Source organism: Drosophila suzukii, chromosome 3 (genome assembly GCF_043229965.1).
Source record: "Drosophila suzukii chromosome 3, CBGP_Dsuzu_IsoJpt1.0, whole genome shotgun sequence".
Classification (NCBI taxonomy): domain Eukaryota; kingdom Metazoa; phylum Arthropoda; class Insecta; order Diptera; family Drosophilidae; genus Drosophila; species Drosophila suzukii.
In genome coordinates, this window is record NC_092082.1 from 68,667,355 (window position 1) to 68,689,813 (window position 22,459).

General features: G+C 41.4%; 5 protein-coding genes across 26 annotated transcripts in view; 4 read left to right on the top strand and 1 right to left on the bottom strand.

Annotated features, from left to right (window-relative positions):
• Dys (Dystrophin) overlaps window positions 1-6,480 on the top strand; it is a 151,278-nt gene extending 144,798 nt beyond the window's left edge. For 9 of the 22 annotated variants that reach the window (XM_036816758.3, XM_036816759.3, XM_036816760.3 and 6 more), the window contains 9 exons: window positions 736-995; window positions 1,071-1,271; window positions 1,874-2,007; window positions 2,072-2,430; window positions 2,782-3,165; window positions 3,233-3,353; window positions 3,413-3,843; window positions 3,902-4,202; window positions 5,581-6,480. In XM_036816758.3, coding sequence (XP_036672653.3) covers window positions 736-995; window positions 1,071-1,271; window positions 1,874-2,007; window positions 2,072-2,430; window positions 2,782-3,165; window positions 3,233-3,353; window positions 3,413-3,843; window positions 3,902-4,202; window positions 5,581-5,726 — 2,337 coding nt within the window. In that variant the 3' untranslated portion in view covers window positions 5,727-6,480. Of the gene's footprint in view, window positions 1-735; window positions 996-1,070; window positions 1,272-1,873; window positions 2,008-2,071; window positions 2,431-2,781; window positions 3,166-3,232; window positions 3,354-3,412; window positions 3,844-3,901; window positions 4,203-4,894; window positions 5,417-5,451; window positions 5,482-5,580 lie in introns of those variants that run through there. The other 13 variants (XM_036816764.3, XM_017080223.4, XM_065866410.2 and 10 more) reach the window with 9 other exon arrangements.
• Window positions 6,481-8,560: 2,080 nt separating this feature from the next.
• Window positions 8,561-10,292, bottom strand: Cpr92A (Cuticular protein 92A). The gene is made up of 2 exons (XM_017080218.4): window positions 10,140-10,292; window positions 8,561-9,538 (listed from the first exon to the last, which is right to left on the bottom strand). The coding sequence occupies exons 1-2, from the start codon at window positions 10,146-10,148 to the stop codon at window positions 8,822-8,824; spliced, it is 726 nt and encodes a 241-aa protein (XP_016935707.2). The 5' UTR covers window positions 10,149-10,292; the 3' UTR covers window positions 8,561-8,821.
• Window positions 10,293-12,035: 1,743 nt separating this feature from the next.
• On the top strand, window positions 12,036-14,703 carry LOC108014198 (organic cation transporter-like protein). The gene is made up of 6 exons (XM_017080235.4): window positions 12,036-12,221; window positions 12,283-12,469; window positions 12,528-12,786; window positions 12,838-13,255; window positions 13,308-13,814; window positions 13,874-14,703. The coding sequence occupies exons 1-6, from the start codon at window positions 12,079-12,081 to the stop codon at window positions 13,983-13,985; spliced, it is 1,626 nt and encodes a 541-aa protein (XP_016935724.3). The 5' UTR covers window positions 12,036-12,078; the 3' UTR covers window positions 13,986-14,703.
• A 206-nt stretch (window positions 14,704-14,909) lies between these two features.
• On the top strand, window positions 14,910-18,761 carry LOC108014196 (organic cation transporter protein). The gene is made up of 6 exons (XM_017080232.4): window positions 14,910-15,028; window positions 15,552-16,047; window positions 16,114-16,514; window positions 16,686-17,091; window positions 17,160-17,395; window positions 18,122-18,761. The coding sequence occupies exons 2-6, from the start codon at window positions 15,872-15,874 to the stop codon at window positions 18,553-18,555; spliced, it is 1,653 nt and encodes a 550-aa protein (XP_016935721.3). The 5' UTR covers window positions 14,910-15,028; window positions 15,552-15,871; the 3' UTR covers window positions 18,556-18,761.
• A 622-nt stretch (window positions 18,762-19,383) lies between these two features.
• Window positions 19,384-22,059, top strand: LOC118876769 (organic cation transporter protein-like). The gene is made up of 6 exons (XM_070995856.1): window positions 19,384-19,808; window positions 20,194-20,377; window positions 20,430-20,688; window positions 20,744-21,155; window positions 21,215-21,721; window positions 21,779-22,059. Exons 1-6 carry the CDS (start codon window positions 19,666-19,668, stop codon window positions 21,915-21,917), a joined length of 1,644 nt encoding a protein of 547 aa, XP_070851957.1. The 5' UTR covers window positions 19,384-19,665; the 3' UTR covers window positions 21,918-22,059.
• The last annotated feature ends 400 nt before the right edge of the window (window positions 22,060-22,459 follow it).

A 22,459-nucleotide genomic window follows, 5' to 3' on the forward strand; every position in this document is an offset into this window, starting at 1 on the left:
AAAAGAGCTGGGAGTTTTGGGAACCCTAGTGCATACAAAGGACATAAACGTTATAGCGCAAGCCGGCTGCTTTTAACTGCTAATGAAGAAGCGACTGTGCTCACACGCACTTCAAAAAACTAACAAAGCCAGCGATGCAAAAGGGGTTAGAATGGAACAGGAGTATCTGATTGCCAACCGAATTATGCTAAGAACAGGTTTAAGAATAAAGTAAGAGTCCTTATATTGAAAAATAATTTTAAATACTACATAAAGTTATATACAAGATACTTAACAGCATCAAGCATGGTCAGATATAAACGTTATGTAAAAAATTAAGACAGATAATCGCCTTGTCCAACTAATCCGAATTATACATAATACCTACCATGCACACTAACCGTAACTGATTGGCATTACTTCTTATGCTGTCTGGCAGGCTTGGGCAATATTTTAATCCCCTTAGGATGGGCATAATAAGCCGTTACTGCAACGTGAGCTCAACTAAGCTCATAATCATAATTAAATTAAAGTTGTGTAAAGCGCCTGCAAGTAGGCAATAAAAGCTGAATGTGGCATGGCAAGCAAATGAAGTGCATTTTCTCGGCTGGGAAAAGCTTCATGTCCTAGACAAAATATAAAGGGAATACATTATAAAGGGAAGAATAATATGTCTAATTATGCAATTTTTATCATGCACTCAAGCAGAAATTTCACGTAACTGATTTCCATTATGATTGGTATTTGTTCTTGCAGAAAATGCGTCAATTCCAGAAGATCCTGGAGGATCTGAGCTCCCGCGTTGCTTTGGCCGAGCAGACAAAGACCTCCTGGCTGACACCCACTTCGGTGGGCGAGGCCAACGAGCAGATGCAACAGTTGCAGCGTCTAAGGGACAAGATGACGACGGCCAGTGCCCTCCTGGACGATTGCAACGAGCAGCAGTCCTTCTTCACCGCCAACCAGGTGCTGGTGCCCACTCCCTGCCTCTCCAAGCTGGAGGACTTGAACACGCGGTGAGTTAGAGAGCTCTGGGATTATGAAATCTTTTATTTTGCGGAATACTTATTCGATTGTATAAATTACAATAGGATGAAACTCTTGCAAATCGCGATGGACGAGCGCCAGAAGGTCCTGTGCCAGGCTGGAGCCCAGCAAACCCACGAGAACGGCGACGATGGACGCACCACATCCAACAGCGGCACCATCGGACCACTGCCCAATCTCGGCCAGAGCGTAAAGCCGCCCTGGGAGCGGGCCACCACGGCCGCCAATGTGCCTTACTATATCGAGTGAGTATAAGGAATAATACTTATATGTTTCAACTCTTAGGATCTGTTAAAATATTGATTTGAAATCTTAAACGGTTAACCCTCCGTTTAAGATTTCAAGTTAATATTTCTTAATTAATTATTTCCCAATGGGATCTGTACAAATATTTTAAATATTAATAAGGTTTATGAAATCACAGTTAAAATTCTAAAGATATTTCCAATTAAATATATTAAATATTAACTAAAAATTTAAAATTGCTATTAAATTTCGAATTGTGCTATCATTTTCACAATACTAAAGATATTTTTAATTTAATATTTAAGATATTTATTAGTATTGTAAAATCACAATGAAGTTTAAACTTCAAAGGCTTTGATTTTTAAAATTCTAACTATATTTCAAATTATTTTTAAGAAAACTTATATGTACTTTGTAAAATCCAATTCTCCTTGTTATTTTAATTATCTTTATCTTTGAAACCATTTTTGAAGTGTCCTGAGGAGTTTATATGATCAATAGAAATAGCGCTAAGTCACAGAAAAAGTTGACTAAAAACGATTTTAAAATTGTATAAATATTTAAACAAAATAATTTATAAAAAAATTCTTATTAACTACAGCCACGAACGCGAGACCACGCACTGGGACCATCCCGAGATGATCGAGCTAATGAAGGGCCTGGCAGACCTCAACGAGATTCGCTTCTCCGCCTACAGAACGGCCATGAAACTGCGATCGGTTCAAAAGCGACTGGGTGAGTTGGGACTGTAACTATTTATATTTTTAAAATTAACAATTCGATGTCCTTTTCCTAACAGCTCTCGACAGGATCAGCATGTCCACCGCCTGCGAGTCCTTCGACCGACACGGCCTGCGGGCCCAAAACGACAAGCTGATCGACATACCCGACATGACCACGGTGCTGCATTCGCTCTACGTGACAATCGATAAAATTGATTTGACGCTGATGCTGGACCTGGCCATCAACTGGATCCTGAATGTCTACGACTCCCAGCGAACCGGCCAAATCAGAGTGCTGAGCTTTAAGGTCGGGCTGGTCCTCCTCTGCAAAGGTCACCTGGAGGAGAAGTATCGTTATCTGTTCCGCCTGGTGGCAGACACTGACCGTCGGGCGGATCAGAGGCGACTGGGACTCCTGCTGCACGATTGTATACAGGTGAGAACTTACGAATAATTAATTTATCATAGCATCACCTATTTATTGAATCATTAATGTATTCAAACTTAATATATATATATTCATTTGTGGTTAAAATGTAATTTTGAGATGGCTTTTAGACATAAGTGTCATTAATAAGATTATAAGTTTAAGACATTTTATAATAAGCTTAAGTTACATAACAATATTGATCCAATAATTGATTAGTGAAAATAAGTAACTGCCTCTAATTGCTAATTTAAGCTAACGATCATGGAATTTATTCTTACAGTTTAGTTTAGTTTACATATCACATATCATTTTGTTAAGTGATTCAAAATAAACAACATTGTCATCTTCTTAATTTAGGTACCCCGCCAACTGGGCGAAGTGGCCGCCTTCGGAGGCTCCAACATCGAGCCCTCGGTGAGGTCCTGCCTGGAGCAGGCCGGCATCTCGCAGGAGGCCATCGACGGCAACCAGGACATCTCCATTGAGCTGCAGCACTTCCTTGGCTGGCTGCAGCACGAACCCCAGAGCCTCGTCTGGCTGCCCGTGCTCCATCGCCTGGCGGCGGCGGAGGCGGCCAAGCACCAGGCCAAGTGCAACATCTGCAAGGAGTACCCGATCGTGGGCTTCCGCTACAGATGCCTCAAGTGCTTCAACTTCGACATGTGCCAAAAGTGTTTCTTCTTCGGTCGCAACGCCAAGAACCACAAGCTCACGCATCCCATGCACGAGTACTGCACCACTGTGAGTGAAAAAGTTTCTATTACTTTATAGTTATAATGGCTAATGTTTACTTTATGGCATTTTCCAGACCACATCCACCGAGGACGTTCGTGACTTTACACGCGCCCTGAAGAACAAATTCAAGAGTCGCAAATACTTTAAGAAACATCCACGCGTGGGCTACCTGCCTGTACAGAGTGTTCTGGAAGGTGGGTTTATAAATCTATAAATTACCATTACATATTTTATTAATTTACCTTAAATCCAGGTGATGCTCTAGAGAGTCCTGCGCCCAGTCCGCAACACACGACCCACCAGCTGCAGAACGACATGCACTCCAGGCTGGAGATGTATGCCTCTAGACTGGCACAAGTGGAGTACGGCGGCACGGGATCGAACTCCACGCCGGATAGCGATGACGAGCACCAGCTGATCGCTCAGTATTGCCAGGCTCTGCCAGGAACCAGCAACGGAAGTGCGCCCAAGTCGCCTGTCCAGGTGATGGCCGCCATGGATGCGGAACAGCGGGAGGAGCTGGAGGCGATCATACGCGACCTCGAGGAGGAGAACGCCAATCTGCAGGCGGAGTACCAGCAACTGTGCACCAAGCAGCAGAGCGGCACGCCCGAGGACTCCAATGGCATGCAGCACTCCAGTTCCAGCATGACGGGTCTTTCCGGACAAGGCGAGCAGGGACAGGTGAGAGTTTGGCTTCTTATTCAAAAACATTCTTGATTAAAAACCAATAAAATTCCAGGACATGATGGCGGAGGCTAAGCTGCTGCGCCAGCACAAAGGACGCCTGGAGGCGCGTATGCAAATCCTGGAGGACCACAATCGGCAGCTAGAGGCCCAATTGCAGCGGCTGCGTCAACTCCTGGATGAGCCCAATGGAGGGGGCAGTAGCGCCACCAGCAGCGGCCTGCCCAGCGCCCCCGGCTCCGCCTTGAACTCCAAGCCAAACACCCTGCAAACCCGCTCGGTGACCGCCTCGCAATTGAACACCGACTCACCGGCCAAGATGAACCAGCAGAATGGCCACTACGAGCACAACTCAAGTGAGTGGGGAGGGCTTACCAATCAGGGGATTCGATTTTCGTGTTGACATACGTGTGCAGTGTGTTGCAATTAGCATTGTTTGATCGGGAAATCGATTTAGCTGATAGGGAGCTTGAATATTAACTGGAGTTTTGTGATTTATTTATTATATTGTAGTCGAAAAACATGTAGTTGGAGTAATAATTTCACATTTGGTTAGGTTTCACATACCAATGTATATTCATTCAAATATAAGGTGTATGATTCTGTTACATAAACAAGGATACCAAAATAGCTAGAGGTTTACCAAAGTGCAAGCATTTAGATAGATTCATAACTGAATTTTAAAATATAATAATTTTGTTACTAATCGACCGTTAGAAGTAGGTTTAATGACTTTAGAGAATGCAAAATAGACAGGGGTATACTTGGATAAGCAAAGTGCCAACTTAAGGATACTGTTTAGGAGCTTCCCCCAATGTTTTGGGCTCAGACTAACAGAGAGTGACAGTCCCGCCCACTAGCATTAACGAAGGGGTCTCCTGCCAACTAACCTCTAATTGTGTGCCGTTCTTGTCTGTTCTGCTCTGCCCAAAACCCGCAATCCGCCACCCGCCCGCTCACCCACTCTAATGTACACCCCCATCAATGAAAACCCTCCATGTCCAACCGCATCTCCATCGAAACTGCAACCGCAAACACACACTCGCAGAGGGAATTATGCTGCCGGGGATGAGCAGCGAGATGCAGCAGCAGCACGCCCAGCTGGCCAGTTTGGCGGCGAAGCATCATCAGCACCAGCTCAGCGGAGCCCTGAACGCGTTGCATCAACAGCAGCAGCAGCAGCAACAGCAACAGCAGCAGTTGCAGCAGCAACATCCGCAGCAGCCGAGGAACATGATGACAGGCAACGGCGGACTGGACATATCCGGCGGATATCTGGGGGACGACGGCCGCCCACCACCGCCCCCGCACTCCAGCCTCATGCAGCAGCAACATCAGCAGCACTTGAATGGTGCGGAAATGGATGGCAGTCACTGTCACCTTTTGTAGCCTGCTCAATTTTATGACCTCCTCTGTTGCGCTTGTGTTGAGTTTGTGTTTCGTTTGCGGTGCCCACTTTCGGGCGCTGGATTTTATTTTCGGTTGCAAATCTCTTGTGTTGTTTGTGTTGATGTTGTCCATCTGGTTTTATACCCCCTATAAATACTAATCTTGATTATTTCTCTTGCTCTGCTCTCGTTCCACTGCCTCAAAACCGAACTGCAGATCTTGCCTAGATTGTGTTGGATTAAAGCGGTAATGCAACAATTTGTGTTGTCACTTCACTATTTCAGCGAATCGAAAAAGCAATCGTGTGTCAGATTTCTAATCCGGATTTATTTCCTTTTCCCGCAGAGAACTCCAGTAGCCTGGTGACCGTCATAACCGAGCAGGAATTGGAGAGCATCAACGATGACCTGGACGAGACGTCGAGCAGCAACACCACGAACACAGCGACGACGACGACCACGGAGAAGACCTGCGTGGAACTGCAAAAATAACACCTTCGATACTTAACTGCAAGGCATTAACCTATAAAAACAAAAAATAAACAGTATAAGAATCCAAAAGAATCAACTGCAAGTGAGGAAATCCAATTGGCTGGCCTGCAAAATATTCTAAATAATCATACCTAAACACCTAAAGATAGATCCATATAACTATTGTGGTACATATATTTATACATTATTGCATACGAAGAAGAATCGGATGGGGGAGAATTTCAAGATGAGCTTGGACTAAGCTGAGAACACTTTTTTAGTAGTTATGAAAGATACAAATCTATATATATTATATACAAATATCGAAGCATAAGTAAGTGAAACGTATTGAAAGCTGGAAATAATGCAGAAATGATTTAAAGATTAGATAAGCTGTAACTCCCACACATACATACCTACGATATAATAAAACACCTATATCATAATTGAAACATAATCATAATTTGCAAGTACATGCAAAATTGTTATAACTCGCACCTTTTTCGAAAAAAAGAGATAAGAAAATACCAATTTCAACGATACAAAAAATACTAGCTAAGGCGAAATAGTTTTTGGATTAGCTCTCATATCATTTTGAAGCTTATACAATAAGCGTTTTAAATGTAAATGTCGAAACACGCAATCAATTTTAATTTGTATCCTTATTTATTCCGAGTTCTTGTGTATTATTTCTTAATATTATTTAATATTAATATCTGTGCTAACTGAAAGTGTGCTGCAATGTTTTTAATTAAAGAACTATTATTGAAAAACACTGACTTTATACTTTTATTTTGACTTTGGTTTGTAGACAACAAGATCTTATTAAACCTAATCATATGCTGACGAATACGATCACTAAATGGACCACCTTTTCTATCTACTTAATCGAATCGAATCTTATCTACTACCAGAACCATCAAACAAATTAGATAATCCACATCATTCCAATGAAACTAGTCAAATTACACTTGAATAACTCAGATAAAATTACGAATCAAATGATATTGAAAACTGCTTTAAAATACCTAAATACCACAAAAAACTAATCGAATCGATAAATTTAGATGTCTACAACTGATACCCAATATCGTACAATACTCACATCAATATAAGCAAAAGATATAACCGAAAGAGAGTAAATTTTTAACCTAGATATGCCACAGATTAATAAATATTTATACAAATATATCAGACAGTAGCTATATATTAAAATGAAACGTTTAGGTTTATTTCCCTTGAAACTTCCACCTTTAGTTAACGAAATTTAAAAAAGTTAGGAACGAAAATAAGGACAATATGAAAACACTTTTAGGAACTGTTATCATTTAAGATTCTCATCTATCGATTTGGTTTATCTTAACTAGGTTCACTTCTCACTAGAATTTCCGGGCACTTAGTAAATTACACAAAATGACTATAAATATAGAATGAATTAAACAAAGAGATATAGCTATCATCAAAATGCAGTTAGCAAAATATAATTAACCACTTCTGTGTAGTGAAATGTCCCAACTATGAGTATTTTTCTAACCATACCGTACCAAACCAAACCGAATCGAATCAAAGTGTGTAAAGGATGTCCTACCAATAACCAATCAAGTTTAATAAAAGAAAACCCTCCGTTTCAAGTTATAAACAAATGAACCAAAATCGAAACAAAAATGCTTAAATCAACTATCTAATAACCATTAGTGAAACATATCCCATTCAAACCCTTAAATATAAAATTTATACGCATAGGTCGAAACCATTTCTAGGAGTACGTAGGTCGAGGACGAATTTAAGAGCATCAGTTCGAGTAACTGACATCTGAGTTGAGAATAGCCAAAGCTGCCATTTGTTTGTCCCCACTTTTATACTGACAACTGATATCAAGCAACGCAATTCAAGCATATCCCGAAATAGTCTTCATCATCCAGTGGTTGTCTACAATAGATTTATACCTTATGCGAAAAACCGATGGGAAATCGGACGGAGAGACCCGAGACGAAGCCAAACAATCAACGAAGAAATTATGAATTAAATATTATACACTTGTCAAGGAACATTGTGAGCTATATTAGCCGCTTATTTACCGTATGTACACCGTATATTAGTCTTTTATTCTAAGCAGAATTACTTAGCTAAATTGTGTCCAACTGTAAAGGCCTCTAGAGCACAGCACTTCGTATGGTATATCAGCCTAAAGCCGTTTAGTTTAAATATCGTACACATCAAATCAATCAGACGGATACAGATAGACACAATGCCCCGAGCTTGGCAACTAATCGTTTGTGTTGGAATAGAAGCTTCGAAATTAATTTAGTGGTAGCAGGCATGACTCAATTGTACCTATCTTTTGATACCGTTTATTACAAAACTAAGGACTATAATCGTATTTAAATTGTATACCTAATCGAGTGCAGCGAGACCAAGACGCACTCACCATGATGATGAACTTTTGAAGTCGGATGAAGCATACATATATCGATATCGAACACATTTCAATCTGTTCTACGAATGGTAGCTCATAGAACTTATTATACATAATACATAAATAAATGACACATTATGCATTGAACTAAACTTATTTATAACATACGGTGACATACTCGAAACGTTTATATACAACACACATATATTTATACATAATCAGAATAATTATACATATGAGATATGCCACATACGATATCATATAACATATACATATATGAACCATTGCGAAAAGTTGATACAATAAATAAAACACAAATCAATTGCGTTAAATTATTGTTCTTTTATTATTGTGAGTATCTTTTTCTGGGCCCATTCAACTTGATATCGAAATATTTTGAATATTTATGCCAATTTTTAACATTACCCCAAAAAATCAATAGTTTTTCGTTTATCGGTTTATTTCTCTAGACTAACCATTCAACAACATATTCTTAAGACATGTACGTAGGCTAAGTGTATCTTAAAATCAATCTACATGTTGGATCGGTATCAAATCCCTCGAAGAACACAGCAAAAGAGATTGAGAGTACAGCGTTTGGCACAGATATAGCCGGAGATTCAGTTTTGGGTCAGTGTAAGCTGCGTGCGATAGATGAAGTCAAATCAAATCAGATCAGATAGTGGAGAACATTGCTTCCTCAGTGATGGTAGTAGGCATGGGGATCCACGGGAGCAGGAGCCGGATAGTGGGCATAGGGACTGTGGGCCAGGGCGGGATAGGCGGCATGGAAGTGGGCGGAGGGCAGGACAGGAGCAGCCACTGGCACAGGCACGGGTGCTGGAGCAGGAGCAGGAGCAGGTCCAGGATGCGGGGCACCCCGGTGAAGAGGACCCAGGGCCAGCGGATACGAGAGCAGGGGAGCCTTGGGCACCGGCGGAAGTGGAGGAGCCGGAGCCGGACCATAACCGAGATGAGCTGGCGCTGGAGCGGGTGCAGGTGCGACGACAGGGGCCAGGTGGGCAGGTGCCTTGTAGGCCAGTGGCTCCTTGCGAACCACCGCATTGAAACCGTGATGCGGATCAGCCGTGTAGTCAACGGTGCGCTTGGTTCCATCGGGATCCACCACCGAGTAGCTGCCCTTCACCACATCGCCATGACGCGTCTCGTGCTGCGACTTCAGGTCACCAGTATACCCGTCCTGAATGTCATATCCAAAGGAGTACTTCGGCTCGGGGTCGTAGGGCTCGGGAGCTGCGGGCTTAGGTGCCACATAGGGACCGGGAAGAGGGCCACTTGGCGGGCCATAGCCTCCATAATGGTGCAGAGGTCCAGGACCAGCTGGACCACCATAGTACGGTCCAGGTCCAATCACGCCTGCATAGGCGATGCCGAGCACGGCGCTCAGCAGGGAAATCTATAAAAAGTATACATTTATAATAAGAATATCCAATATTAGAGTAAACAGAAGTGTTCTTCTACCAACAATATTTTCGGGATAAGGTAAATTGTTATCTTAAATCTCTATTCCTCATCTGGTGATTTTTAATCCAAACAAATGTCTGCTTTTAGAAACTTATAATTTTGTAATCACCTTAAAAAATGGACTAAAATCCTATAGTTAAAAATAATTTTTATTATTTAAGGGTCTGTTTTTTTTACACCAGGACTGTTTGGATTCATTCGAATTTGAATTGAACAGAATATCTTCATATAAGCTTAATATTGTTATGCTAAAAAGCTTCACTCCTTTCATAAAATTTAACTTAAATGTAGGATATGCTAATGCAATTGTTTTCCATTCCAAATAAGTTGTTTTTTAAAATAGTCAATGGTCCGTGTAAGTGGTGTAGCTTTTAAAAAATTATGTTTCATAAATTTAATTCCTTTAGTATTGATTTTTTTTAACCAGTCTGTTTCAATATAACAGCACGGCATGGTCTCATTTATATTTGAATCAATCCCCTTTTAAAAATAAACTTTAACTTCATTTATACTGGACTGGTCTTTTTTCACACCTTCAGCATAACGATGTCCTTGCACGGGTATCCTTTCCACTCGCTCACAGTTGTCACAGGCTCAGCACACACCACTTAAAGAGTGGCCGGAGTAGCACCTTGAATTCGACGACGATCGCGCTAGGAGAAGTAACCAAAACTGCAAGCGTTGGCTGGGAGTTCTGGCCATTTATACTGCCAACCGGCGGCAAATGTCGCCTGCTTCACATGGCGCAGCCGCGGCAATAAACTAATTTCAGATCAAGAGAGACCCGGCCAGAGTCTTCGGTTTAGGCCAGCGATCAAGCACATGGTGCAGACGACGAATTGTGGATCCACGGGGTCGGGGGTTGACTCTTGCCCACCTGGCGGCAAATCGTGTGCCTGGCTTCAACTTTGCCGCAGTTATCGTGTCGACTTAGAAAGGTTATTCTTCCGCTAAACCATTTAAAGGGACCCCAGAGCCAAGCTTTGCCCTTTCACTTTTGTGGCGTTTACGAATCGCTTTTCGATCCCCATACCCACTTGGACACCGACTTTTTGGCAATTATGTGAGAATTTATTTGGCCGCACACAATTGAAATGTTAAATTAACATCGGCTGGATGTTAGGACCTGCTGCATTCGGATTCGAGTTCGGATTCGATCGCCGCGTAATTAGCTGAGAAGAACAAGCTGCACAAAGCGGCGGCGGTTCCATATGGAATGGCAGTTGCTGCGCATGCGCAAAAGGTCAGGCGGTCCACAGTTGAATTAAGAGTGCCTGGAGCGGACCAGAAAGCCAGGGGCTCACCGGCGGAGGGGGCGAGAACGGGGGCAGCCAGCCGCCACAGCCGCCTAATAAAGCGAAAGGTCAACGCGCCGCTGTCGGCACATTAGTCTGGCCCACAGACCAGGCCGAAAAAACACTCACGGTCTAAGCAAATAATGTCATTAATAATACCCTTCAAAGAGTGGCACGACTACTATATAGAATTTCATGTTGTATATCCTTAAGTTAAAGATATAAAAACAATTCCACTGATCTTAACTTATGATGTTTGTACCATGACAAGGATTATTTAAAGTTAACGACATCTAATGCACTATTTATATCATTTAGATAATTGAAGTTTTTTGTAGTACTTGTAATTATAGTTTCATGGCAAGAGTTATACAAAATTAGCTATATTCTTTATATAATTGTATATTGTATATCAGAATTCAACGGTTTTTTAATTGAAAAAAATTGCTGGGAATTTATTTTGAACCACAATATTTGTATTAGACCCACCAAAATTCTCAACAAATGTTTTAAACCAAATCCATTGTCCAAAAAATACCCTTTCCATCTCCATCTCCATCCAAGTGTCTGCGACAATTCCTCTGTTTACCGTTTTGTGTGCTTAATTTATGGCTGCAAATTTGTATCTGGCATCTGGAAAACCATTGACAGCTGCATGCATTGTTTTACCCTTGTTGTTACCATCGAGTCTGTTTATGCGACAACTAAGTATAACAAAGAATCAAAGTCGTGCCAACTACAATTCCAGTCGATGTCATCCGTTTTAACTATTTTTAGCCAGAAGATCAAAGCAATTGATCAACACGAATGTCATGCTAATGCAACATAGTTGCTTAGTTGAAGAACAAATAGGATATCGAACCACTAATTGATAATCAAATAAGAACAGAAAATATCTAAGGTATTTTAATGACATATCTGAAATTGTTAAAAACAAAACCTTCGCGATAGATGTGACATCTCCTGGTCATATTTTCCCGGTTACAGGGCTCACAGCTGGCAATATATCTTGAATATTAAAGGCCCATCCAGCTGTTTTGCCAGGCGAAACATGTTGTTTAAAGCGGCTAAAGAGAAATTTATTGCTATTTCTACAGTAGTTTCATTAACGCCTCTGGTCAGTTCCCAAAGAGAGTTGGAAATAGCCAGTCGATCCAAAAAATTCCAGTCACGAAAAATGGATTTTAGTGAGGTTCTGGATAAGTGTGGAAACTATGGGAGGTTTCAAGTGGTGATCCTTTTGCTGTACGGCTATACAAATATTCTGGGGTCGCTGCACTACTTCTCGCAGACCCTCATCACCTTTACACCCGAACATTGGTGAGTGATAATAATGATATAAGGGTTTCCCTCCAAATTGTACCTAACTTTTCCTTTACAGGTGCTCCCATGTTGACCTCCAGGGTCTCAGTGTCAAGGAGCTTCGCTCTGTGTACTCAAACATTTCCGCCTCATCCTGCACTCCCCTTCTAGGCGTGGTCAATGGCATGGGCGTAGTGGCAGAGGGGCGTGAATGCAAGGATTGGATTTTCAAAAGAGAGAGTGGCTACGAAAGCATCACCACCGAGGTTCACAGCAGATAATAAATATATAAAATTATTTACTTTATCCCATTTTATATTGCAGCTCAAATGGGTCTGTGACAAATCCCACCATCCAGCGGTGGGTCAGTCCTTCTTCTTCATGGGATCTGTGGTGGGCACCATCATATTTGGCTATCTCTCGGATCAAATAGGCCGTCTGCCATCTCTGCTTATGGCCACCTTGTTTGGAGCTACGGGTGACTTTATTACCTCCTTTGTGTACACTTTGCCCTGGTTCGCCTTCTCCAGATTTATGTCGGGACTATCAACTGATACCATGTACTACCTCATGTATATCTTGGGTAAGTTTCATTGATAAGAAGGAAATAACTTTATTTATTTGATATCCCCAGTCTTTGAGTACCTGAGCCCCAAGAGCCGAACCTTTGGCCTCAACATCATTCTGGCCATATTCTACTGCTTTGGACTGATGACCTCGCCCTGGGCTGCCATATGGATTGGCAACTGGCGTCGCTACCTTTGGCTGGCATCTCTTCCAGCTCTGGGTGTCCTTATATATCCATTCCTGATCTGCGAAAGTGCCCAGTGGCTGCTGACCAAGAAGAAGTACGATGAGGCGGTCGCCTGCCTAAAGAAGGTGGCCAAGTTCAATGGTCGCCTTGTGGAAGAGACTATTTTCGACGAGTTCGTCAAATATTATCGCGAAAGAGCTCAACGAGAATACAAGCTAAATGGTCAGGAGGACACCTTCCTCGCCATGCTGAAAACACCTCGCTTGCGTCGATTTACTATGACTTTGCTGCTCAAGTCGTAAGTTCTTTACTTTTTAAATTAACTAAATTCTTTGATACCTTCCTTGTAGAGTCATCATAACGCTCTCTTGTGATGTGATCAATCGCAATATGGAGGGCCTGGGCACCTCGCCCTTCAAACTCTTCTCCTTCACCTCGATCGTATATCTGCCTGCGGGAGTGGCCATCCTGCTGCTGCAGAACAAGATCGGACGCAAGGGCATGGCCTGCTCCGCCCTCTTTGTGGGTGGACTTATCACCACGTCGACTGGTTTCCTGATTGCCCACTTGGATCCCACGGAAAACGCTCTTCTGCTGGCCATCATGGTGGGTCTGGGCCGATTTGGAGCCACAGTCTCCTACGATGCGGAGATCCAATATGCGGCGGAGATTATTCCCACAAGTGTAAGGGGGCAGGCGGTCTCCAACATCCATGTGGTGGGTCTGGCCTCTAGCTCACTGGCCTTCTATGTGATCTACCTGGCCCAGTACTACAAGCCCCTCCCCTCGATCTTCATCAGCTGCCTGATGTTCTTCGGTGCCGGACTTTGCCTGACTTTACCGGAGACCTTGAACAAGTTAGTTTATATTGCTAAGATATATTGGTATATCATTTATGCCTAACTTTATTTATCAGAAAACTGCCCGAAACCTTGGCGGATGGGGAAAGCTTTGCTCTAAACGAGAGCTTCCTATACTTTCCTTGCTTTCACAAAAATGATGAAAATACTAAGGATGAATGTGTATAACTCGAAATGGAAGGGACTTATTTTATAGAAATCATTGTACATGGCACATTGTCATCTGATAAAATAATCTCCCCGAAGACTGATTAAATATATTTTCGAAGGATTAATATAATATCATTCAAACTCAAGGGTAATTTTCACAAGCAGAAGAATGAATTTTAAACCTTATAAAAAAATATAGGGTTTTTTGAACTAAATACTAACTAGAACAGTACTGTCACGACTAAGGTTTATAATTTGCAAACGATAATTTTACCTTACACAGTGACAACCAAACAAATTTTACAAAAGTCCACTGATTACAGATGTCAATGCCAAATAACACGCTTTTTAAATAATAACTATATTCATAGTATGTCACAAACAACAAAACAATCTAAAAACGGGCAACCTAAAGCTTATAAAAGAAAGCCTTTTATTTTTTTAGATATTCTAAGATGTTTTTTTTAATTAGTCGCATAGATAAATTCATCTCAGCCAATTCAAAATAACCATTTTGTAAAGATATCATATACTAAAGGCCTATCTGCTTACAGTTTAAATAGGTATGCCTGATTTTACGTCACAAAATAAATCGTAGCTGTAATAACTGTAAATAAACTGCATTGCATGTTTGCAATCACCGAACCCAAAAATCTATATTTATTTCCTCATCATAGTAGTCAGCAATAACAAAGGCCTACAACTTTTTAGCTTTCCATTGTCGAAATTATTTGTTCCCAGTAGATTAAGGAGTATGCCTTGCAAATGTAAATAAACTACGTATTCTATATAGGCATAATAAGCAAGGGAAAAGTAATAAAGCAAATTACAAACAAATCAGTCTAATACCAACTAAAATTATTAATTGGCAAGTTTGTTTGCAATAACATCTGTAATGAGTATCCCGCGATTGATACAATCTCATATGGCATTCTTTCGTGTATTTGGCAATTTCGTTTTCACAAAAATACGACTGCCGGCAAGTCAAAAGCCCCATATCAAACTTTACTTTCGTTCCGTGCGGTTGACATCGCAATTTCGCCGGAGACGCGCAGTTCCCGGTCAGTGACTATATAGTACTTATACAGAGTTCAGGGTGATTTGGATGCAGCCGAAAGTCTGTTCCTTATCGCAAATTTTACGACGTGTTCTAACACGCATCTGCTAACCTATTCCAACTCCTAAGAGCGCAAATAAGTTTAATGAAATATAAAGACGGCAAAACTCGTTGGGCTTTATTATCATTTTTTATGAAGTGTAGTTACCTTAAAAAATAATTGTGATGTGAGAATATAAAATTATATCTCAAACAAAAAGTGCTTATGGTGTCGTAAAGAAAGAAATACATAGCTTAAATAATATATAACACAAAAAACATAAATAAAAACGTGCTATATTTATAAAGTGCAATAAACTTGTGGGCCTTGCATTCGAATTTCTTTTTTCTAGGCAATATCGCAATGTTTAACATACGTGCACTAACCTAAGAATAATAAATTATTTTATCAATATATAATACTTTTATTTTAATATTTGTGAAACTGAATATTCAAGTAATGTTACTGAATACATTTTATATTTCAGTTGAAAGGCTACTTCGACAGCTGCAACTTAACGACCTACAGCTAGTTTTCGTTGTTTTGTAGTAATTCAAACAACATCTGACGAGAGACCCCAGCTGTCAAACATAATCTACATGAATTATTTCTGATTTCGTTCTGGCAAGAATCGCCGAGCGCACTAATTGGTTTTGGAAATTAAGAGAAATTCAACGCAGGCAATTAAGCGGATCGCAGATGCCGTGGCGAAGATGAGTCGGAGTCTTGAGTCTTGTCGTCGTGGCCAGGCTCATCTCGATTCCGATTCAGATTTGGATTCCGATTCCCGGGTAGAAACGTGAGTGGATGCAAGTGGTGCGAGTGCGCAAGAACACAATGCTGGAGGTGGACAAGATTCTGGAGAAGTGCGGCGACTTCAGCCGGCTTCAGCTGATAATGCTTTTGCTTTTCTGTGTGATCAACGTGCTATCGGCCCTGCACTACTACTCCCAGACGATCATCAGCTTTGTTCCCAAGTACTGGTTAGTATAATATGCAATTTCGCTGTCCATCGCGTCGTATACTTAACGCATTGCACATTCGCCCAGGTGTGCAGACGGTTTGCCCGCCAACTTCGAACCGCCGGATGAGTCAAGTTGCCTGCCCCTGGACAGGAATATTAGTAGTTTGAATACCTGCTTTAGTTATGACTACGAGCTCTACATGGGCTACCAGAGTTTTCCCAGCGAGATGGACTGGGTGTGCGCCGATGCCTGGCAGCTCACCCTTGGCCAGTCCATGTTCTTCGTGGGCTCTGTGGTGGGCTCCATGGTGCTGGGTTACCTGGCGGACGTAGTTGGCCGTCTTCCCATCCTGATTGTGGCCAATTTGATAGCCATGACTGGGAATCTACTGACCATCTGGAGCACTAATGTCACGCTCTTCTGCATTTTCCGCATGGTATCGGGCATTGCCACGGACAGCAACTTTGTAATGATGTATATTCTGGGTGAGTTGGAAACAGATTGTGGAAATACATTAAGTAAGATCTAAGCACCTCTGATATAAAATAACTTGCTTATAAATCTTCTCCGAAAGTAAGAACGAAGCAAAGTGAAATCCCTTTGGATGAGACTAGTTTTAAATACATGTCTGGGCTATAATTTGTATTTCCTTTTAGTTATGGAGTACATGCGTCCCTCGGTTCGAACCCTTGGCCTGAGCATATGCATTGGACTGTTCTACTGTCTGGGCTCCATGGCGGCACCCTGGATCGCCGTGCTCATGCGCAGCTGGCGGGGATTCCTGCTGGCCACCTCCTTGCCCCTGCTGGTGGTGCCGCTCTTCTACTTTATAGTTCCCGAAAGCATTCAGTGGCTGATTTCGAAGCAGAAGTATGAGAAGGCAGTGATCTGCCTGAAGCGGGTGGCCAAGATAAATGGGCGGCGGGTGGAGGAGAGTGCCTTCGAGGAGTTCATCGAGGAGTGCAAGTTTAGCCAGCAAAACCAGAAGGCCTCGCCCCATCTGTTTGACCTGTTCAAGACGCCCCGCCTGCGCCGCAACACGCTCATCCTCTTCTTCAAGTCGTGAGTTTTGATGGGGTTTTATATTTCAGGTGAATTCTACTAATTTCGAACACCCACAACACGCGCAGCATGGTCATCACCCTGTGCTACGATGCCGTATCGCGAAACGTTCAGGGCCTTGGCATTTCGCCATTTGTGATGTTCTCGCTGAGCGCCACCGCGATTCTGCCGGCCTGCCTGCTGATCATCGCCCTGCAAGATCGCATCGGTCGCAAGGCGATGGCCTCCGCCTCCCTGCTGCTGAGTGGCATTTTCATCTCGGTCACCGGGGGCATCATCTTCGCCGCCGCTGCATCGGATAAGAGTGAGTTCAGCCCCATCAGCTGCAGAGTTGAGTGACGGGAATTTAATAGTTGGATTTCAACGGGAGATTAATGTCCTATCGTAAAATAAATTTATATATAGGAAAAAATAGTAAACTTCGTAAAAATAGGTTTTAACTATGATAAATCATCAATATATAGTGGCTGGATTTTCGAGGGAGATTAAAGTCTTATCAAAGAGTGAACGGATACATCAGCACAAAACAGTAAATTGCTTTAAATAATTTTAAGCCAACTTTGATTAGGGCTCAAATAACGTCAATACTTAAAATAGATCCATAAAAAAGGCAAATATTTTTGGTCTATCTATCTTATTAGCTTCCAGATAATATTAATCAGTTTTCCGAACTAAATTGCACCATACGACATACTTCATTGATCAAGTATATAAATTGGGAATTTTCTATTATTTTTTTACTTTAATAAAATGTAACCAATTTTAATCACCATCTCACTGATATTAACGCATTAACAACAAAATTATTACAATTTTAAAATTATTTTGCTTTAGTAATTTATCTTACCATTTAGAATAACTAGTTAATATACATAAATGATAGTGTTAAAGAAAAATAAAATAATTTAAGCCTTTTGATTTTAAACTTTTTAATATAAGACCGATTTACTTTCATAATTATTATTCTATGAATTAAAAAAAGAAACGTATTATCCTTTATTAAATCAAATATATTACTTCTCACCTACAGCCACCACCTTGCTGGTAAGCCTCTCCGTGGTGGGTCGCTTTGGAGTAACAGTGGCCTACAACTCGGGAGCCCAGTATGCCACCGAGCTGATCCCCACCTGCGTTCGGGGTCAGGGAGTGGCTGCAGTCCATGTGGCCGGCTACGCCTTCACCTTCTTCAGCGCCTACATCCTGTACACGAGGAGCATCTTCTCGCCGCTTCCCGAGATTATCCTGGGCGTGCTGTCCTTGCTGGGGGCTTGTCTCTGCCTCCTGCTGCCGGAAACCCTCCATCGCACTCTGCCCACTTCCCTGGAGGATGGGGAGAATTTCGGGAAGAGCGATCGCTGGTACACCTTCAGCTTCCTGGAGAAACGCACCCAATCAGCCGCCACTCTGGACACCCAAAACGTCAAGATGTACTCGCAATCGACGGAATCGGCTGTCTACTTTTAGTAAATACTAAAAATATACTTTTAGGCAGCGGAAGTCGGATGGGTTTCATCACTGCAGTTATAGATTTCTGTAGAGCCCACCAAATTGTTAGTGTATATAAAATGAGCAACGGTGTCAAAGACATAGAATATATTTGTAGAATAAGTTTACCAAATGTTTACAATAGAAAAGTGAGAAACCAATAAATTAATATATTACTTTCACAATCCAGCTGCCGTTTGAGAAGAACAAAGATTTGGAGATGTATTTGCATATTAATGTTTTAGATTAAAATGTATCTGTTTTTCAAACATCCTTAAGCAGAATAAGAAAGTTAAAAACTTTTAGATTGTAATAGACAAAATTCTAGTTGAATTTCCCAAGCTGTATATCTGTGCAATACCTAAACATCCAAGTTGCAAAAACCTTTTTACATTTTCAAGGAGTTATACAAAAAACCTTTATTTACTGACACGTCAAGAGAGATGTCAGAACGTGACAGCTAAAATCAGTTCCCAGTGATATCTATATTTGGTACTCGAAATACAAACCAGAAAGTGTACTTTGATTATATCTCTTTTAGTATTCAACTGCTTCTTCGCTTAACATTGTTCAAAGTTAATGTGGTTTATTTTGAAGTATAAAAATCCAAATGAAAAACCATTCATTATTTCATTGCAGGGTAAACACCCAGAGTAAAAAGACACTTTGCTGAATATTTTTTAAAATATATACCCTGAAAATAAGAGTAGTTACAAATTGAGTTCAAACAGATCATGAGCAATAACCGAAATTCATGTTGAAATTAAATTTCAAACGGACGCGCCATTGTTTATTTTAATTTAGTTCCCTGTTTATATTTGCAAGGAACTTTAAGTATATTGGAATTATAAAAATGCCATATAGATAGGCCGGCGCGGGCGTCACATTAATAAAAAATCGCATGGGATTCGGCCAATCTCTCACCCCACAGAACAGAAGCCCTCGTAAGATAAACTTGCAGTAGATATTCGGTGTTTGCAGTGTATAAGCGCACTATAGCCAGCCCCAAAATCGGATATATACCAGGTGCTCAAACCCTTCGTCGAAATCAGTCGCTGACTCGCGATCGCATCGGTTTCGTGTGCCAAAATGGATCTCCAGAGTACCCTGGAGAAATGTGGCAACTTCGGTCCGTACCAAATCACGTTGCTCGTTCTCTATGGATACTCGAATATTTTGTCATCGCTGCACTATTTCTCGCAATCCATCATTAGTTTTACGCCGTCGCACAGGTGAGCTGGAAATTCACATCCATATTGATAAGGAATGATGAAATTCGACCCAACTAAAAACAAACTTTAAACTCACTAAACTTAAACATTTAAATAATTTTTAACAAACATTATATAAACTTAATAACACATATTAAAACCAATGGTAAAAGTTTAAGTTAACTATGATTTTAAAACGTTATAAAAAATAAAGTAATATTTTTATCAGATTACATCTGCTCTTTTTATACGTTACGACTTTGACCTATATTGTATAAAGGACTTAATAATCGCTATTTGATTTTAAAATTATCAACACATTTTTCGAACATAAAATTTGAAGAGAAATTTAAAAATGATGTTAATTTTAAGAACAAATTTCTTAACCGAAGTTAAATTATTTTAGATGCTCTCCACCAAAAGAGGACTTTCCGCGGAATTCCACGTATTCCACTTCCCTGCTGACCTGCAGCGTTATTCAATACAATGAAGATCTGTCCTCTCTCCGGGACTACAAGTGTACCTCATGGGACTTTGAAAGGGAAAGTAACTACGAGAGCGTTACCACAGAGGAAAATTTCCGCCCAAAAGTAGAAAAAGCTCTTAGTGACCTAACACTTATGTCCGAAAAAATTAACATAGCTCGAATGGGTTTGCGATGACGCCTACAAGCTGGCAGTGGGTCAGTCGTTCTTCTTCATTGGATCTGCCCTGGGAACTATATTCTTCGGATATTTGGCTGATCGCATAGGAAGACTGCCTGCCTGCGTCTTGTCCACTTTGACAGGAGCCTCTGGAGATTTCTTCACCTCTTTTGTTGGAAGTCTGCCCTGGTTCTGCTTCACCCGCTTTATTTCCGGTCTTTCAATGGACACTCAGTATGTCCTAATGTACATTTTGGGTATGTTAGCTCCACTTGAACTTAAACTAAGAAAGTTAAATTATAATCCCTGCAGTTTTCGAGTACTTGAGCCCCCAACATCGCACCTTCGGACTTAACATAGTGTTGGGAATCTTCTATTGCATTGGTCTAGTGATTTCCCCCTGGATGGCTATTTGGTTGGGAAACTGGCGGAGCTATCTATGGGCAGCTTCTCTTCCAGCCCTCGGAACACTGCTCTTTCCGGTGTTCCTTCATGAAAGCGCCGAGTGGCTGTTAACCAAGGGAGAGTTCGATAAGGCAGTTAGAAACCTTAAAAGCGTCGCCAAGTTCAATGGACGCCAAGTGGACGACTCTGTTTTCGATGAGTTCATCAAACACTATCGCGAGAAACTAAAAAATTCGCAAAACAAATCTTCGGATACATTTATGGGCATGCTAAGAACGCCAAGACTGCGAAAGTTCACAGTAATTCTATTTATAAAATCGTGAGTTTGGTTATAAGTAAATATATTTGTTATTTTGAACTGCCATTACATATTTTCAGAATGATCGTTGCCATGGCTTTTGACATCCTAAGTCGTAACGTAGAAGGCGTGGGAATATCGCCCTTTAAGCTCTTCTCCTACTCGGGACTCTGCTATCTGCCCGCCGGTCTCACCATAATCCTGTTCCAGAACAAGATCGGAAGAAAGGGCATGGCCTGTGCCTCGCTTTTTGTAGGTGCCATTATCACAGCGGTTACTGGTTACTTGATAGCCACCCTCGATCCAGCGGACTACTCCATTCTCCTGGGATTCATGGTGTGCCTAGGAAGATACGGAGGGGTGGTGGCCTACGATTCTGAGACCCAGTACGCTGCGGAGATTATTCCAACCAGTGTGCGAGGTCGAGGAGTGGCCAATATTCACGTTGTGGGCAACGGCTTCGCCTTCTTCAGCTCCTACGTGATCTACCTGGGAACTTTCTACAGGCCGTTGCCGTCTCTTTTAATCAGCTTCGTTCTTCTGATCGGCAGTGGCTTGTGCCTGACTCTTCCAGAAACACTGAATAAGTGAGATTTATATCCATAACACCTTTGCCATGAATATATATTTATTTTATCCTGCAGACAACTCCCACAAACTCTGGACGAGGGCGAGGTATTTGCCAAGGGCGAGAAATGGTATTTCTTTCCATGCTTTTCACGCAGACAGCAAACAAATTGTTCTGCATCTCAGTTGGAGTCAGCCAACAAAATTACAAAGTAGTTATAATAAATGTATTAGATGAATAGTATAATAAAACAAACAAAAAATTTTAAATTCTTGTTGAGAGTCTCGTGTGAAAAAAATGTGTAAGACCAACGATACGTTGTTTGTAAAGATTTACTTGTTCCTATTTGCCAGACAGCAACAGTTAACTGGGCCGTAAAACTGCCTTAAAGATAACTCAGGGCAAACTTATGCTGTGCGGGCGTCACATTAAAAATCACTCCATGGGGCCCAAGCGAAACTGTACATGTGGCCGACTATGCCTTTACCTTCTTCAGCGCCTGAAGAATGCCTTCAAATCCCATATAATGCAACTAAATTCGAATTTTCAAACATGTTTCTTTTCGTATAATGGCCACCACATTCTTGAAGATTTAGTTTTCGTGTAGGTAGAAATTTATTTTATTGATCAATACCTATCAAAATGCTGAAAATCGATTGGTATCGATTTTAAAAGTTATGATTTAGCAGCCTTTGGTATGGTCAGTAGTACCGCTACCGTCCGCTAGATGGCGTGGCGCTGGCATCGGTGGTGTGTG